Genomic DNA, 20,040 nt, shown 5'->3' with positions numbered 1-20,040 from the left:
ATACCAATAAATGGAAATACATCCTGTGCTCATGGAGAGGAAGAATTAATATTGTGAAAATGGCCATCCTGCCTAGAGCAATCTACAGATTCAATGCAATCCCTATCAAAATACCAACAGCATTCTTCAACAAACTGAGCAAATAGTTCTAAAATTCACATGGAACCACAAAAGACCCTGAATAGCCAAGGCAATCCTGAGAAGGAAAAATAAAGCTGGGGGGATTACGCTCCCTGACTTCAAGCTCTACTACAAAGCCATAGTAATCGGGACAATTTGGTACTGGCAAAAGAACAGACCCATAGACCAATGGAATAGACTAGAGAGCCCAGATATAAACCCAATGATATATGGTCAATTAAGATAAAAGAGCCATGGATATACAATGGGGAAATAACAGCCTCTTCAACAACCGATGTTAGCAAAATTGGACAGCTACATGCAAGAGAATGAAACTGGATTATTGTCTAATAGAAAAGACTAGGAACAACAAATGCTGGCAAGGATGGGGAGAAAGAGGAGCCCTCTTACACTGCTGGTGGGAATGTAAGCTAGTTCAACCATTGTGGAAAGCAACATGGATGTTCCTCAAAAAACTAATAATAGAAATACCATTTGACCTGGGAATTCCACTCCTAGGAATTTACCCAAAGAAAACAACTTATCAGATTCAAAAAGATATATGCACTCCAATGTTTATTGCAGCACTATTTACTATAGCCAAGATATGGAAGCAACCTAAGTGTCCATCAGTAGATGAATGGATAAAGAAGATGTGGTACATATACACAAGGGAATACTATTCAGTCAGAAGAAAGAAACAAATCCTACCATTTGCAACAACCTGGATGGAGCTAGAGGGTATTATGCTCAGTGAAATAAGTCAGGCAAAGAAAGACAAATACCAAATGATTTCCTTCATTTGTGGAGTATAACAATGAAACAAAACTGAAGGAACAATACAGCAGCAGACTCAGCGACTCCAAGAAGGGACTAATGGTTAGGAAAAGGGAAGGGTGTGGGAGGGGTGGGAGGGAGAAGGGGATTGTGGGGTATCATGATTGGTGCACATGATGTGTGTGGGGTCATGGGGAAGAGAGTGTAGCTCAAAGAAGACAAATAGGGACTCTGTGGCATCTTACTACACTGATGGACAGTGACTGCAATGGGGTATGGGAGTGGACTCGATAATAAGAGTGAATGTAATAACCACATTGTTTTTCTTCATAAGAGTCTATATCAATGATACCTTAATAAAAAAATTTTTTTAAATTTTTGTTTCAATGAGTTAATTAAAATGAACTCATTTCAATAAAGTTGTGACTAATTAACCCGTTACAGTCTCATACTGACTTCCTAAGGGAAAACTCTTACCTGGCACTTCAAAACTTACCATCAGAATAGACTATCATCTAGTTTCTAATTTATTTCCTTCTACTTCATTATACTATCTCACTCTGTTGACAAATCACTTGCATAAAAATCCTGTCACTTCACATGTATTACAACTTCTTAAAGGAAGAAACCATGCCTTGTGTCTTTGTATCCACCACAGTATCTATACCTAGAAGACACACAGATGTATATTTGTCTGCTGGTAGTCAATAAAGATAAGCTAGAAGCTTTTCATTGTCATCTCGAATTAAAATGTGTTAAATTTTCAGGAAAATGTTCAAGTATACAGAAAAGCAAGTGAGTGCAATTATCCAAAACAAATCATCCAAATCAAATAATTTAAGATTCAACAACTGCTAATTCTAATTAAAATTTGGGGCTTTTTTAAATACAAAAATTACTCAAACTAAATGAAAGCAGTATTTGGCATTCTATTGTCTGTTTATTTACTATATATTCTTTAAAATACATTGGTAAAAAAAATTCCCCAATAAAAGGTATTTTTTTCTCAATGGCTTATGTTTAAAACAAAAAGGCAACAAAATCATTAAAAACTTTTATTTGTCAAGGTAGAGGCTATACTTTTTGATACAGACCTAATTTATAATTTTTAAAAGCTACTTCGCTTACTACAAAGTTGAACTCTTGCTCAAACAAGATAGTTTGAGTAATAAAATCTAAGTTAATGTATACCAGTGTGTCTAGGATTCCCTAAGAGCTACGATGGCATCCACTAACTTATCCCTCAGAGCCACCAGACATGGTTTTTGAAGCACAGGCATTCCTTGTGATCTCTACTTTATAAGCCTTTCATAGCTGGCCAGTGGTGACTGCCAAGTAGCATAATCATCATTTTTCATATGATGTAAGGATAATATTCCTGCTCAAAATGATAAAATCTAAATTTTTTTAGATCAATTTAAATAGAAGTTGATTTTTGAGAAAACTGAAAGGTGTTAAGGTGATTTTTGAGGCAACCTTAAAATTACTAGAGACAGTCTATGATCATTTTTGATCTAAGCAACTTGACTAGGACGTTCTGCTTTTCTTTATTTAAAACTTTTATTGTAATTTATTTATAATAATTTAAATATGTTATCCCTGGGGGTTGTGGTGCCCTCATCCAACCTAGATTAAGTAAATCAACAAGCAGGAAGCAAGATTATCTGTCACATTAAAAACTTAAAATATTTATATACTTGGCATTTGTTGAGAGTATGCAGTTAGACATTTAATACAGTGAATTGCTATTTTATAAGTTTTTATTTAGGTACAGCTGTGGAAAGATTAAAAAGTCATGAGTGTGATAGCTTCTCTTTCCATTAAATGTCTATGCGATGATTTTCACCGAATAATGTGTATAATTTTTCTAAGTCTTCATTTGCCCCATGTTATGTTTGTTCTAATTAAAATTATTTATATGCTTGTTGAACCCAATAATAATAAAAAAAAGAGCTGTGCACTTTTACAATCTAATCGTTGTAGTTCTAAAAAAGTATTTTTCATATTTAAGTCTTAACCAATGAAATACATTGTGTGAGATTTGCTTAAAAGCAATACAGTGGAAAAGCAGAGGAGAGTGGGAGGTAATTGATGAAACAAAATTGGTCATGAGTTGGTCACTGCTAAATGGAGTCATCAAATTATTTTCTCTACTGTGTATGTTTGAAATTTTCCGTAATAAAAAAGTTGACACTTTAAAAAGATTAAAAAAATAATAATAATAATTTAAATGTGCCCTTATCTAAACAACATTAGTAAGCCTCACACCTAAATACTGGCATCTGACTAACATGATGTAGATTTTGCAGTAAGGAAGGGACTGTGTCAAAGCCTAGGTTTGGTAAAGTGGATAAAACATGAACAGTTAAATATTTATTATGCAATTTTAAAAATCAATGTTCATTTTTCTCATAGGTACAGACATTTAACTAGAGGTGTCATTAAGTTTATAACATAGTCAGGGCACAAGAAACAGGCCAATGAATATGACTTTTAAGCCAAAATAATACTGAAGCTGTCCTAATTACAAAAAAAAAAAAAAGCCTATTCCAAAACTGGATAAATAAGATCATAATAAATGGGGGACACTAGAATACTACTAATAAATATTAAGTTAAATCTATTGAGGAGAGTTGTTAAAATATTAAAATTTGTGTCAAATAAACAGAAATAGAGAGCTAAATAGTAATATGTAATAGCCCAAAAATGAGGCAAAGTTTACATATAAACATAAACATACAAATTTTTAAAAACACCTTTCCCCAAAATAAATCCCTTAACTTGACATAGAAGAGTTAAAAGAAATTTCATTAGCCTTCTACTTGAACAGAAGTAAAAAGTAGGTTAACAAGTGGGAAACAAACTTGTATGTATGTAGTTCCTTTATTACAAATTCAACATATTAGCAGTCTTGATAGTTACAACATTCCTATCTAACAGATAAAGTGATGGTATTTCAATTTTTTAAAGGACATATACACATGAAGCAAACATTTCTCACCATATAGTTTGGCAAAAAAAAATTAATGACTTGCTTAAACAAAGTATAATTTAAAATTACAAAACTAACAAAATACAATCAAGGACATCTGTCTCAGAAATATCTCTCAAATGTTCTGTAAAGAAGAAGTAATAATATGTTTGAAAATAGTGTGTATGTTTAGATAATCATTTTAATCCCAAACATAGCTACTCTATAGAAAGACTAAGTCAGTTACAAAGCTACAACAGAAACACAGCAGTATCAACTCTACCCAGCCATTACTATCAGGCATTATAAAAGTTCAGGAAGTAGGGGGAAATGGGTTATATCTCACTGAATTTCAAAAAGTAAAGGGTTTCACAGGGATGGTAGGAAAATGGAGAATACAGCTAATAATTCTGAAACATCATTCTGTGTTGACAGACAATAACTGCACTAGTTGGGATAAGGACTTAATAATGTGTGTAACTGCTGAACCACTGTGTTGTATACTTGAAACCAATATAATATTGTATACTTCAATAAAAAAAATGAAAGACCCTCTGCTCAGAATGTCTAAAATTAAAGAGTAACAATAAAAAAGGTTTGGCAGTGATGTGAAGAAACTATAACTACTGGTGGAAGTATACACTGATACAACCACTCTGGAAAAACTGGCACCGAGCACACATACACTATTACCTAGCAATTTCATATCTAGGTAATGTGTCACACATGCCAACAGCATGTGTAAAGAATGCTGATAGTAGTACTCTATACCTAACTGCAAAGAAAACCTGCTATGCTTAACAACAAAGATATATCTCAGCAACATACATTTAAGGAAAAGGAGCCAAACACTGGAGTACATAACATGATTCCACTTTAAAAAGTTCAAAAACAGGCAAAATCATTCTGAAGTCTCAAAGGACACGATATCAGTTACTCCTGGGTGGGTGGGAAGGGAGGTAATGACTAAGAAGAGACGTGAATTTTAGCAGCGTTTCTTTGACCTGGAAGTTAGTTACACAGGTGTGTTCACTGTGAACATTCATCAACTTGTACAACCATGATTTGTACACTATTCTGTATAAGTTCTTAAAAATAAGTGTATATTTAAAAAGTTAAATGAACAAAACTTTAATTCCCTAAATGTTATCTTGAAATGTCTTATAAAATTTCCAGAGATTCTACAAAAGATAATGATTACGAACTAAGAGCTGCTTCTGAATAAACCATCACAAAAACCTAAATAGTACAAGAGCCCAAATAGCTTCAAAAGCTAATAAGCTATAATTAAAGATCTATCTATTTAAACATGTTTACATGTACTTAAGTTTATCCAAATAGTATCTTTAAAATATCTTAATGGCTTATTTTATATACAAAACCAGACTAAGAACTTTACTTAACTGCAAAAAATCAACTGTACACTTATCTTGAAGACTCTTAGGAATTCTTAATTTCACTTTCACAAATTATTCACTGTGAAGTGTTTCTTTAGTGAATGTCTTCCCAAAACAGTAAAAACCAACAGAAATTGGCTTTTGCAACCATAAAGCCAAAATATTAACAGAAATGTTCAATCAGGTATAATGAAGTTACCAGGCACACAAGTAAATTTTTATTTACCAAATCTTTTTCTTTACCTTGCTGCATTCCAAGTTTCACATATACGTACTTTTTTTACCATGTTTTCTGTAGGTGCTATTATTGACTATTCTTCCCAGAGGACTTCAAACATTTAGGTCAAAAAGTTAAAAGTTGTACATGATCTGAAATTTTTAATTTGTCATGTACTAATAACCCTAGGAATTTGAAATACCCTCAGAAAAAATATACAGACAACCTTTAAAAGTGTATGCAAACTCTAAACAACTACTTATACATGTATTCTTTTAATTTAGAAATACTGTGCTTCTGGGTATAGTTTTTGGGAGCAAGCTTATATTACAGATACTTTTCTTGAAGACCATTTTAAAAAAAAAAGAAAATGGTGAGAGAACAAGATGTAAACTTTAAATATGATGACTTAAATATTACTTTATTTATTTCACTGTCATGCAGCTATAGAAACACTTCCACATTTTTAACTATTAAAACTAGTTATGAGAATCTCCTAGCCCAACGTCCCTACCCGATGTTTACCTCAAAGTCAAAGTCAAATTTAAGATAATATATTCTGCTGTAAAATACAACTACACTCAGGTATACTCTATGCTAGATCAAAAAAGGCTGAGAGAGTAAGGCCCTCAGTCTCAATGCCCTTTTATGAGGGAAAAATAAGAACTCTAAGAAGTGTATCCATTTCCATTATTGTTTTCCCAATTTCTCTAAGACTAGCATTGTCCAATAAAACTTCCTGTGATGAAAGTTCTATATGTGCATTGTCCAATATGGGTCCAATATGGTCATACTGGCCACATGTGGCCATGGGGTAACTGAAATGTGCCTAGTGCAATTAAGGAACTGAATTTAATTTTTAATTAATTGAAATAGCCATATGTAGCTTGTGCCTGCCATACTGGGCAGCACAGATCTAGATTATCTATTTTTGTATGAGTCCCTTTTAATAAAAATGAAGCAACTGAAAAATTATAACTTTTCAATTAAGAAATAAATTAAAATAAGGCCTCAATGCCAAGGTGGTTAGACTTCACACTATTCCTTAAGGCAGTGACAGGATACTCACTTCTAACCTCTGAAGTCTAAAAGATGCAAAGATATAAAATTCAAAACCATATCTACGGAGAGAACTAATATATTCCAAAACCATCTTTTTCCTCAAAGCAATAAGTTTAAGGACAAAAAAGGAACATAGTAAACTTTCCTCAGTGAACCCAGTTCCGGCAGCCAGCAGTTGAGAACTACTGTATTATATTATATAATATCTCATCAATTAAATATCATTTGTGCCTGGTTCTCATGTTCTATGAGCAGCAACAGAAGCTCCAACATTACCAGAGGATTTCAGATAAACACACACACCCAGAACTCTTGGTTAAGCACAAAGACACTATTATGTTACAACACCCATAAAAAATAATGCAAAACTTAGTAAATTTGGTGTTCTTTCATTTTCCCTTTTTATAATTGATATGTAAAAGCTATTTGTACTAGTGTTGGAGGTTGGTCATTTACATAAATTCTTGGCTTCATTAATAGCATTTTAAGAGGTCAATACTCAAGAAACCACTTACTTTTGGATGAGCTCTTGGTGAACTGAAAGAAAAACAATGTTCAAAAGTAACAAATCAATCAGAATTTAAGATACAGATCAACTTGGGACTTCCAACCAAATGGCAATAAAAATAAGATTTACAGATCAGGTACAAACCACATACCAGAAATCTAACACAAGACCAAGAGTTCTATTCATGAAAGAATAACCAAAGCCAATGTATTCTTTAATGTATTTGGGAAATAAGCTGACCTTGGAAAAGTCACAAATAATGCACGCCCACAACTGTATGATTGTGATAGTCATTGGAAAATGTGTAATAAAGCTCATACATTTTACAATCTTTATGTGTCACTTGAAGGAAAGTAAAAGTACTTTTGAAAACAGCGATTGTTCTTTTTAAGAGCCTATTTTGACAGAGGTTTCAAATCTGGAGATTTTTCAATGCTTTAACAATTCCAGCAGAAGTTGGTAGTAGTCTGACAGTAACGATCCTCCACATCTCTAAGAACCATCTGTTGGTCTCAGTCAAATTAGAAGAAATAAAAATACAACTCATTTAAACTACTCTTCACTAAAAGAACAGTTGGTTTTTAAATACCTTTGAAATCCATATGTCCCCAAACAAATTAGTGATTATATCTCACAAATGTATCCCCTTTAAACTAGTAGTTTAAACGCAAAGGAATATTATGAAAGTCTATTTTTTAGAAGGCTATAGAATAAGAGAGAAAATAAGAACGCACTTAATAAGAATGTATTTAGTGTTGGAAAAATTTAACTGGGTATTTTGCTGATAACTTATTGACAAATACAAAAAGGAACATAGCAATTTTTATTCTAAAACATATGCTAGACACTCAAATCTAATATACTCATTTGCACAACTGATATGCTTATTTTATTAAGTAAGCAAAATTAAATTACAAGGTGAGATGATGTATCAAACAATGTAATTGCAACCAAGAGATTCAGGGCATGTTTCAAAGCATGTTTTTCTAAGACCTAATATAGATGGAATGAGAACTACTTTCGGCATTTCTTAACATAAAAATATATACATGCTCAACATACATTATGGTACTTAATTAGCATATGCATTTTTCCAGTTGGATTCTGAATTAAAACTTACCTGCTTTGTTGACTTTTTTGTGCCATTAAAAATCTTCCAAACTAACCCATTGCCACCACTGGCGATGTGTCGGCCAACATCGAATTCTCTAGTGACAGGATTTCCCATTACAGCACTAGTGACGTCAGCTGTTACTTTTGTAACAGTACTCTTCAATTTATTAAGCATGGACTCCATGGCTGCAATACTGGGTAGTTAAAGTTGCCTAGAAACACAGGGGAATAGGAAAACACTGATCATTTGTTTGCATTTATTTACATACTTAATAAAGTTTAATCATTATTTAGTCTGAAAAGCTTAATACACCCCCAAAATAATCCTATAGCAATAAAAGCTACATGTCCGTTTTGTCTTCAGAGAGCTCAACATACCTGAGCATAGATTTAAGTCTAAGAACCAATGGTTCCTTACAACCCCAAATGTCACAGACCAGGAAAAGACATATTCACACTTGATATTGACATAAATGTTGCTCAACTACACAACATGGACCCTTTAAGTCTTAAAGTGGCTATTAGAACAAAGACTTTATTCTTAAAGGGCCCACACACAATCTCAGTTGCTCCAAGACCAAGCTGCTGCACAGAGGCGGCAGTTTGAAAAGTCATACATGAAGTAGCTTCACTGACTAATTTTAGGGTATGTGCCAGAAGGGCAGGGATCTGCAGGAAATTTCTCCAAGAACAGAAGCATTGGCAAGCATCATTTTTCTTGCCCTCTTTCAGTCCAGCTTACCCAACACTGGCAGGCACCAATTCTAATACTGTTCACCTGCCTTGTTAGCTGCATATCCCTGCTAAGTGACCCCACTGAACCCACCCAAGCAGGCACCTCTCCAAAGCAGCTCCTGCTCAGCCACCCTCAGTGGTCCACACCAAAACATATAATAACTAAAATGGCAAAGATTAAAGATAAAGAGAAAATCTTGAAAGTAGCAACAACAATATACAAGGGATATCCCATTAGGCTATCAGCTGGTTTTCAGCAGAAACTTTGTAAGCCTTAAAAGTTAGTATGAAGATTAAAAGACAAAAACAGTAAAATCAACTATACCTAAAATTAGTTAAGGGATACACAAAAAGATGTAAAACATGGCATCAAATACATAAAACATGGGGATGGGGTAAAAAATGTAGTGCTTTTAAAATGTGTTTAAACTTAAGTGACCATTAACTTAAAATAGACTGTTCCATACATAGGGTGTTACATATGAACCTTCATAGTAACAAAAACCCAAAAACCTGCAATAGATATACAGAAAGTAAAGAGAAAGAAATCCAATAATAACTAAACAAAGTCATCAAATCTCAAGAAAGCAAGAAAAGAAAGGAACAGATAAGAACTACAAAAACAATGAGAAACCAACACAATGGCAGTTAAGTACATACCTATCAATAATTACTTTAAGTATAAAAGAACTAAATGCCCTGATCAAAAGACACAAAGTAACTGATGGATTTTAGAAAACAAGACACACCTACATACTGTGTACAAGACACTTAATTGAGACCTAAAGGCACTTACTTACAAAGGGAATGGAAAAAGATTTTCTATGCAAATACAAATGTAAAAAAACAAAACAAAACTAGGGTTCAACAGTTATATCAGACAAAAGACTTTAAATAGACTGTAACAGGAGACAAGGACATTTTAAAATGATAAAGGGATTAACCCAAAAAACAACATATAAGATTTGTAAATATCTATGTATTCAACATAGGAGGTACCTAAATGTATAAAGCAAATATTAATATATAAAGAAATTGACAGTAATACAATTATGGTTACGGACATGAAAACCCCACTTATATCAATGGACAGATCATTCAGACAGAAAATCAATAAGGAAACAAGTGACTTTGAACAAAACACTAAACCAGATGGACTTAACAGATATATACAGAATACTGAATGACAAAAACAGCAGGATACGAGAGAGAACCAAGATGGCGGCGTGAGTAGAGCAGTGGAAATCTCCTTCCAAAACCATATATATATTTTAAAACACAACGAATACAACTAATCCTAAAAGAGGGACCAGAAGACACAGAACAACAGCCAGACTACATCCACACCCATGAGAACCCAGCACCTCGCAAAGGGGGTAAGATACAAGCCTTGGCCGGCAGGACCCGAGGCCCCTCCCCCCAGCTCCCAGTGGGAGGAGAGGAGTCGGAGCAGGGAGGGAGAGGGAGCCCAGGCCCACTAAACACCCAGCCCCAGCCATCCGCACCAGAGCGCAGACACACAATGCGTGTGAGGGGTGCTGGAAACTAGGGAAACGGGACAGTAAGACCTGTGAACAGGTCCCCGCAGCCAGCGCCCCTGGGACAAAGAAAAGCGAGTGCTTTTGGAAGTCTTAAAGGGACAGGGACCCCACAGCCAGACAGAAGCACCCTGGGACACTTAGCCCAGCAGCTGCGAATCCCGGGGAACTCTGGGCACCTGAACCCCCACAGCACAGGTCGGAGGCCCCTCACCGCGATAAACAGCCTCCCACCTGTTCCCCCTCCAACGCGGATCCACCATATTGGAGAAGAAGCCTGAGCAGGTCACGCCCACAGCAACTGCAGAGCTAAATAAAATCTATAGCGGCCAGGCAAGATCAGAAGCCCCGTCTGCACGCAGCTGCCCAACAGCTGCTAGAGGCCGCTGTTCTCCCAGGAAAGGAAGGCCACAAACTGGCAGGAAGGGACTTTCTTTTACTCAACACACGCGCCAGCTCCCGACAAATATATCTATCACCATGAAAAGGCAGAAGAATTGGATACAGACCAAGATCACAGAGGCAAACCCTGAGAAGGAGATAGACCTAACCAGTCTTCCTGAAAAATAATTAAAAATAAAGCTCATAACCATGCTGATGGAGCTGCAGAGAAATATGCAAGAGCTAAGGGATGATGTCTGGAAGGACATTACAGAAATGAAACAATCTCTGGAAGGATTTATAAACTGAATGGATAAGATGCAAGGGGCCATTGATGGAATAGAAACCAGAGAACACGGAAGCACAGAAGCTGATGCAGAGAGAGATAAAAGGATCTCCAGGAATGAAACAATATTAAGAGAACTGTGTGACCAATCCAAAAGGAACAATATCCGCATTATAGAGATACCAGAAGAAGAAGAGAGAGAAAAAGGGATAGAAAGTGTATTTGAAGAAATAATTGCTGAAAACTTCCCCAAACTGGGGGAGGAAATAATTGATCAGACCATGGAAGTGTCCAGAACTCCCAACAGAAAGGACCCAAGGAGGACAACACCAAGACACATAATAATTAAAATGGCAAAGATCAAGGACAAGGATAGAGTTTTAAAGGCAGCTAGAGAGAGGGAAAAGGTCACCTACAAAGAAAAACCCATCAGGCTATCATCAGACTTCTCAACAGAAACCTTACAGGCCAGAAGAGAATGACATGATATATTTAATGCAATGAAAGAGAAGGGCCTTGAACCAAGAACACTGTATCCAGCAACACTATCATTTAAATATGAAGGAGGGATTAAACAATTCCCAGACAAGCAAAAGTTGAGGGAATTTGCCTCCCACAAACCACCTCTACAGGGTATTTTAGAGGGACTGCTCTAGATGGGAGCACTCCTAAGGCTAAATATATGTCACCAGAGAAAATAAAATCACGGCAAAGAAAGCAGACCAACCAATAGTAACTAAAGGCAAAAAATAAAATCAACTACCCACAAAAGCAGTTAAAGGAAGCACAAAAGAGCACAGAATTAAACAACCAACATAATGGAGGAGGAAGAATAAGAAGGGAGAAAAATAAAGAATGACCAGACAGTGTTTAAAATAGCTCAATAAGTGAGTTAAGTTAGACAGTAAGATACTAAAGAAGCTAACCTTGAACCTTTGGTAACCACGAATCTAAAGCCTGCAATGGCAATAAGTACGTATCTTTCAATAATCACCCTAAATGTAAATGGGCTGAATGCACCAATCAAAAGACACAGAATAATAGAATGGATAAAAAAGCAAGACCCATCTCCATGCTTCTTACAAGAGACTCACCTAAAACCCAAAGACTATAGGAACAAAGAAAGACTGAAGGAACAAAACAGCAGCAGAATCATAGAACCTAAGAATGGACTAACAGCTACCAAAGGGAAAGGGATTGGGGAGAAACGGAAGGAAGGGAGGGATAAGGGTGGGGAAAAAGAAAGGGGGCATTACGATTAGATGTATAATGCTGGGGGGCATGGGGAGGGCTGTGCAACACAGAGAAGACAAGTAGCGATTCTACAGCATCTTACTATGCTGATGGACAGTACTGTAATGGGGTTTTGGGGGAGATTTGGTGAAGGGGGGACCCTAGTAAACATAATATTTTTCATGTAATTGTAGATTAATGACAACAAAATAAATTAATTAATTTTTTTAAAAAACAGCAGGATACACATTCAAGTATACATGGAACATTCTCCAGGATATATCACATGTTGAGCCACAAAACAAGTCTCACCAAATTCAAGAAAACTGAAATCATATTAAAGATCTTTTCCAACCACAACAGTATAAAACTAAAAATCACTTACAAGGAAAAATACAAACACATGGAGGCTAAACAACATGTTACTAAACAACCAATGAGTCAACAGAGAAAGAAATAATCAAAAGATATCCTGAGACAAATGAAATGGAAACACAATGTTCAAAAATCTTTGAGATGAAGCAAAAGCAGTTCTGAGAGGGCAGCTTACAGCAATACAGGCCTACCTCAAGAAACAGGAAAAATCTCAATATAACCTTAAACCTGGAGAAACTAGGGGGAAAAAAAGCACCAAATTAGTAAAGGGAAGGAAATAATAAAGATCAGAGCAGAAATTAATGAAATACAGACTAAAAATACAATAGAGAAGATCAAACACTAAGAGTCAGTCTTTGAAAAGGTAACAAATTTGATTGATAAACTTTCAGCCAGACTTATCAAAAAGTAAAAGACTACTCAAATAAAATCAGAAATGAAAAATAATTACAACCAACACCACAGAAATACAAAGGGTTATAAAAGACTACTATAAAAAGTTATACGCAAATAAATTGGATAACTTAGAAGAAATGATAATTCCTAGAAACATGCAATCTCCCATGACTGAATCAGGAATGGAAAATCTTAACACACCAATTACTACTAATGAAATTTAAACAGTAATTAAGAAAAAACCTCCCAACAATTCATGGGTAAATTCTACCAAACTTCAAAAAAAGAGTTAATACCTATCCTCAAACTATTCCAAGAAATTGAAGGGATGCTTCCAAATTCATTCTGTGAGACCAGCATTAGTATGATACCAAAAGAGGCAAAGACATCGCACAAAAAAAAAACTACACAAAAACTACAGGCCAATATTCCCGATGAGTATAGATGCAAAAATTGTTAAGAAAATATTAGCAAACCAAATTCAGCAATACATTAAAAGGATCCCTTCTCCATGACCAAGTGAAATTTATTCCATAATATAATATCTGCAAATCAATCAACATAATACACTACAGTAACAAAATAAAGGATAAAAAGATGATTATCTCAACAGATGCAGAAAAAGCATTTGACAAAATTCAACCTTCTACTTACCAAAATTCTCAACAAAGTGTATATAGAGAAAACATACCTTAACATAATAAAGGCCATATGTCAAACCCAGCGCTAACATACTCAACACTAAAGAGCTGAAAGTGTTTCCACTAAGATCAGGAACAAGACAAGGATTCCTACTCTCACAACTTTGATTCAACATAGAACTGGAAATTCTAGCCATAGCAATCAGACAAGAAAAAAGTAATCAAAAGCATCCAGATTGATAAGGAAGAAGAAAAACTGTCACTATTTGCAGATGACATGTACTATATGTAGAAAACCCTAAAGACACCACCAAAAAAAATCAGAATAAATGAATTCAGTAAATTTGTAGGATGCAAAATCAATATACAGAATTTTTTATTTCTTTACACTAACAAACTAGTAGAAAGAGATACGAAAACAATCCTATTTACAACTGCACCAAAAAAAATTAAGCACCTAGAAATAAATTTAACTAAGGAGGTGAGAGACCTGTACTCTGAAAACTGTAAAGACAGCTATGAAAGAAATTGAATAAAACACAAATTGAAAAACATACTGTGCTCAGGATAGGCAGAATTAATGTTATTAAAATATCTATACTACCCAAAGCAATCTACAGAGTCAATGCCATGTCTATCAAAATGCCAATAGCATTTTTCACAGAACTAGAACAAATAATTCTAAAATTTGTGTGGAACCACACAGACCCTGAATAGCCAAAGGAACCTTGACAGAGAAGAACTAAGTTAGGGGTATCACAATCCCAGATTTCGAACTATACTTCAAAGCTATAGCTATCAAAATAGTATGTTACTGGCACAAAAACAGACACATAATTTGAACAGAAACGAGAACCCAGAAATAATCCCATGCATATATGGTCAGTCAATCTACAAGGGAGGCAAGAATATACACAGGGGAAAAAGCAGTCTCTTCAATAAATGGTGTTGGGAAAACTGGACAACTACATACAAAGGAATGAAACTGAGCCACTTTCATACAGCATATACAAAAATAAACTCAAAATGGCTTAAAGATGTAAATGTAAGACATGAAACCATAAAACTCCTAAAATAAAACATAGTCAATAAACTTTTGGGCACTGGTCTTAGTAATATTTTTTGGATCAGTCTTCTCAGGCAAGGACAACAAAAGCAAAAATAAACAATTGGGACCGCATCAAAATAAAAACTTGTGTACAGTGAAAGAAACTATCAACAAAATGAAAAGGCAACCTACTGAATGGGAGAACATATCTGTAAATCATACATCTCATAGGGAGTTAATTTCTAAAACATGTAAGGAACTCACACAACTCAACACCAAAAAAACAAACAATTCAATTAAGTTGGCAGAGGACCTGAATAGATATTTTCCAAAGAAGACATACAGATGGCCAACAGACACATGAAAAGATGCTCAACATCAGGGAAATGCATATCAAAACTATGAGAGAGCACCTCATACCTGTCAGAATGGCTACTATAAAAAAAGATAGGAAATAACAAGTGTTGGTAAGGATGTGGAGAAAATGGAACCCTCATACACTGTTGGTGGGAATGCAAATTTGTGCCGCCTCTAAGTATGTATAAGGATCCTCTAAGTATGGAGGTTCCTCATGAAATTAAAAACAGAACTACCATAAGATCCAGCAAGTCCACTTCTGGGTATTTACCCACCCCCAAAATGAAAACACTAGTTCACAAAAATATAGGTACCCCTATGTTAACTGAAGCATATAAACAATTATGTTTTTATAATAGTTAAGATATGGAAACAACCTAAGTGCCTATCAATAGACGAATGGATAAAGAAATGTGGTATACACCCAATGGGATACTACTTAGTCATAAAAAAGAGTGAAATCTTTCCATTAGCAGTAACATGGATGGATCTAGAGAGTATTATGCAAAGTGAAATAAGTCAGAGAAAAACAAATACCATATAATTTCACTTATATGTGGCATCTGAAAAACAAAACATATGAAAAAATAGAAATAGACTAGCATAGGGAATATCATCAATAATACTGTAATAATTTTGTATGATGACATATGGTAACTATACTTATGTTGAGCATTTCGAAACACATGTAAATGTTGAATCACTGTGTATACTGCAACTGCTACTATATACAACTATACCACAATTTTTAAAAACTTGAAATAAATAATTCAGAAGTATTAACAGATTAGACAGTGTAGGGAAAAAAAGAGTGAAACAAAGTAAAAGGCAGGGGAAAAAATGAACAAAGTCTCAGTGACTATGAGAGAATATCACAGTCTAATGTATATAATTGGGGGGAGAGGAGTGAAATAATATTTGAAAAACTAATGGCCAAATTTTCCAAATCTGATTATAACTATACAAAGCACCAAGAAATTCAATGAGCCACAAGGAGGATAAACACAAAGAAAACAATACCTAGATATATCATATCAAATAGCTGAAAATCTGTGATTAAGAGAAAATACTAAAAGCAACAAGAGAAAACAGGCAAATTATGTACAGAGAAACAAAGAAGAATTATTCCCAGACTTCTCATCAGAAACCATGTAAGCCAGGGAACACTGAATGAGGTCTCTAATGTTCTAAAAGAAACAGCCAACCTAGAATTTTGTAACCCAGGGGAAAAGACTTTCAAAAATAAATGTGAAATAAAGACTTTTTCAGGAAATCAAGATCTGAGAGAATATATTGCCAAAGGTATTCACTATCATAAATATTAAAGAAACTCCCTCAAACAGAAGGAAAATGATACGAGCTGGAAATAATGAAGCTACAAAAGGGATGGAGGATAGTGAAAATGAAAATTATGTGTATATAAAAAACTTCTCATGTTATCTTTCAAATACAGCTGATCATTTAAGGCAAAATCAGCAAAATTGTATTATCCTTGTAAAATATGTATAAGTAAAAAATATGGCAAAACAAACCAAGGACAAGAGAGAGGAAATGGAAGTCTACACTTCTGAAAGACTCTCACATTATATATGAGGTAGTATAACATCACTTGAAGGTAGATTGTAGCATGTTAAAGACCTATTATAAACCCTAGAGTAATAACTAACATAATAGAGAAATACAGATAAAAAGCCAAGAATGGAAATATGATGGAATCCTAAAGTAAACAGAATACAAAAAGAAGAAAACAGGAAGAAACAAGAATAAATGTGTATAAAGAGAAACTAGTAAGATTATAGATTTAAATCCACTACATAATTAAATACATTAAGTTTGAATGAGTTAACATCCCAATTAAAAGGCAGATACACTGTCAAAACTAGAAAAAAATGCAAGACCCATCTATATGCTGCTTACAAGAAAACCTACTATAATCCCACTTCACAAGGAGATTTAAAAGTAAAAGAATATGAAAATACACAAAGCTGGAGTGCCTATATTAATAACAAACAAAATAGGCTTTAAGACAAAGAGGGACATTTCATAATGACAAAGTTGTCAACCCATCAAGAAGACATGACAATCCTAAATGTGACACTCAGTAAGAGAGTTTCAAAATCAGTGCAGCAAAAACTGACAAAACTGAAAGAAGAAATAGGCAAATCCGAAATTAAAGTTTGGAGACTTCAAGGATCGTCTCTCAGTAACAGGTGGACAGACCAAGTAGTCAGAAAATCAGTAAAGATATAAAAACCTGAAAAATACTATCAAACATCCTGACCTAAAACACTCCACTCAACAACAGCAGAACACATTTTGTTTTCACATGTAGGTGGAACATTCACTAAGGCAGTCTATATGCTTGGCCATAAAACATGTCTCAACATATTTAAAACTATTGAAGTAATATAAAATTTGTCCTTTGATCACAATGATATTGACTTAGAAATCAGCAATAAATAAGGAGAAAAAATGCAAACACCTAGAAGTTAAACTACCCTTCTAAATAACCCAAGGGCTAAAAAAGAAATTACAGAGAAAAATTTTAAGTATTTCAAAGTGAATGAAAATGAAAAGCTGTAGGATATAGGTAAAGCAGGCTTAGTGGGAAACTTAGAGCTTTAAATGTTTATATTAACATGGAAAAAGTCCAAAATCAATGGTCTAAGCTTCCATCTAAGGAAGCTAGTAAGAAAACATTAAAATCAAAAGTAAAAGAAGGAAATCAAGTAATAATCAATGAAAGACTAAATTTAATGTAATTTAATATTCTACTTAACAGAGAAATGAAAAATAAAATTAGTGAAGTGAAAAACAATTTTTTAAAAAAGATAAACCTCTAGTGACAGAAAATTTTAAAGACACAAATGACAAATATCGGAAAAAGGAAATCCTACAGATCCTATTTAAATCATATAAATTCTATTTAAATCCTACAGATACTATTTAAATCGCATAGATTTTTAATGAATATGGTATTATATTATGAATGATCCTATGCCAATTAATTCAACAACCTGGATAAAATGGAAAAATTTCTTGAAAGCCACAACTACCACAACTGGCTCAAGGAAGAATAAAGACTGTATTTCTGTATACTAGAAACAGACAACTGAACAGTTAAATTTAAAAAATACCATTTCAAGGTCATGAAATACCTATGGATAAATTTAACAAGGTATACAAGACTTGTACAATGAAAAAAACTGCTGAGAAAAATTTAAGACTTAAATGGAAATAATGTGTTCATGAATTGTAAAGCTCATTATTGTTAAGATATGAATTTTCCCCATCAATCTATAGACTCAATACGCTCCAATAAGAATCCCAAAGGCTTCTGTAGAAACTGACAAATTAATCCTAAAGCCTTACTCTGAGAAGGCTCACACAGGCTTCAGCAGATTGTCAAAAGGGTCCACTGCACCAAAATGAGTTTAAAGTCTTGTACTCTTCAAATCTTCAACTTCCATGTGTAATCTTTCCTAAAATTCATTTGCTTGAGAACAAGTCTGCATCCTGCAAATTTTCCTTATCCAACTCCTTCTTTCTTCACAATTTTCTCTCATTTGACCAAAGCCAAAGTATTTTTTGTTTTGTTTTGTTTTGGTCACCACATCTTATGATAGGGCATTTCCCCAAAACATAAAACACTTTAGGGGTGGATTCTCAGATTAAAGATAACAGAATAGGAAAGCAAGCCGGAAACCTCCTCCCAAAAACACATAAAAGAGGAAAATACAGCAAATCCAACTAGATCTGAAAATATCCTGAAGACTACAGAACAGACTCCCTACACTTGACAGAGAAGAGAGGACCACAAGGAAAAGGGTGAGGTGGCAAAGCTGAGATGGAGCGGGACCCAAGCCCTCCGCCCACCCCAGCCTACTGACAGGATAAAGAGGAACAGAGCAGGGAGTGGGTAGAAGCCTAGGAGAGCTGCACACCTGGCCCTGGAGATCTGCTCTGGGAGCACAAGCCCACATTACATTGGGTTCTGATGATTATTGGGGCTGGACACCAGGGGCAGGCAGAACACTCTAGGAGGCTGAGACTCCAGCCAGTGTGGAGGGCAGGCATGTTCCACCAGCCCTGAGACCCAAAGCAGACATGGCAGTTTGAAAGACTTGTCAGCAGTGGGAGGGGTACCAGAGGTGATGAGGGTTGGATGGAACTCTCTCCTCAAAAGAAACCCCAGCCCTCCCTTGGCCCAACAGATTGGGGACTCTCGGGAGTAGCAGACGCTCCACCCCCATTGCTGGCAATGCAGCCCTGAGGCACCTCCCTGTGTGCTGCTGGAAACCAACCCACCTGGCCAAGCAGCAGTATTAGACTTTGCTGCCTGGCAGGTAGAGGGAGACTCTCCCAGGTTGCTTGGCTCCACTTCTGCCCAACCAGAGAGCTACCTGGAGGAGCCAGCCCCAAGAGCTCCTTCCTCCCTGTGGGTGTCCAAACCTGGTGCTGAGTCTGGCTGGGGCACATCAGTCAGGCCACCCCATTAACCCTAAAGCCACAGCATTGCTACAGGCCAGGAAGAGGGTGGCCCCACCCACAGCGAGCTCAACAGAGATTGCAGAGCTGATCACAAAGGCAGCAGCTCAAGCAAACTGCCCACCCAGACTCAGACCACTATAGAAGCTAGACAGAAAGGCACCCTACCCATGGCACCCCAACAACTGGGACCCCACAAAATATAACCAGACTAGAGAGTAAAGACTCTTAGGCTTCTGGGCACCAAAGTACACCTTCTTTATAAAGCTATTACTCTTAGATAAGAAAGCATAGCAGAGACATCTAATCCAAGGGAGACACAGCATCTAATCCAAAGGAAGTCTCTTCAAGGAAATAATTGCTGATAACTTCCCCAATCTGGGGAAGGAAATAGACA

General features: G+C 35.4%; 1 protein-coding gene across 4 annotated transcripts in view; it reads right to left on the bottom strand.

The window, feature by feature from the left end:
- SCYL2 (SCY1 like pseudokinase 2) overlaps window positions 1-20,040 on the bottom strand; it is a 76,231-nt gene that overhangs the window by 43,971 nt on the left and 12,220 nt on the right. For all 4 annotated transcript variants that reach the window (XM_037023052.2, XM_037023053.2, XM_073213686.1 and 1 more), the window contains exon 2: window positions 8,173-8,377. In XM_037023052.2, coding sequence (XP_036878947.1) covers window positions 8,173-8,349 — 177 coding nt within the window. In that variant the 5' untranslated portion in view covers window positions 8,350-8,377. The remainder of the gene's footprint in view (window positions 1-8,172; window positions 8,378-20,040) is intronic.

The sequence above is a fragment of the Manis javanica genome, chromosome 10, assembly GCF_040802235.1.
Source record: "Manis javanica isolate MJ-LG chromosome 10, MJ_LKY, whole genome shotgun sequence".
Classification (NCBI taxonomy): domain Eukaryota; kingdom Metazoa; phylum Chordata; class Mammalia; order Pholidota; family Manidae; genus Manis; species Manis javanica.
The sequence above is the reverse complement of the archived record's forward strand: the minus strand, read 5'-3'. Positions and strand labels throughout refer to the sequence as shown.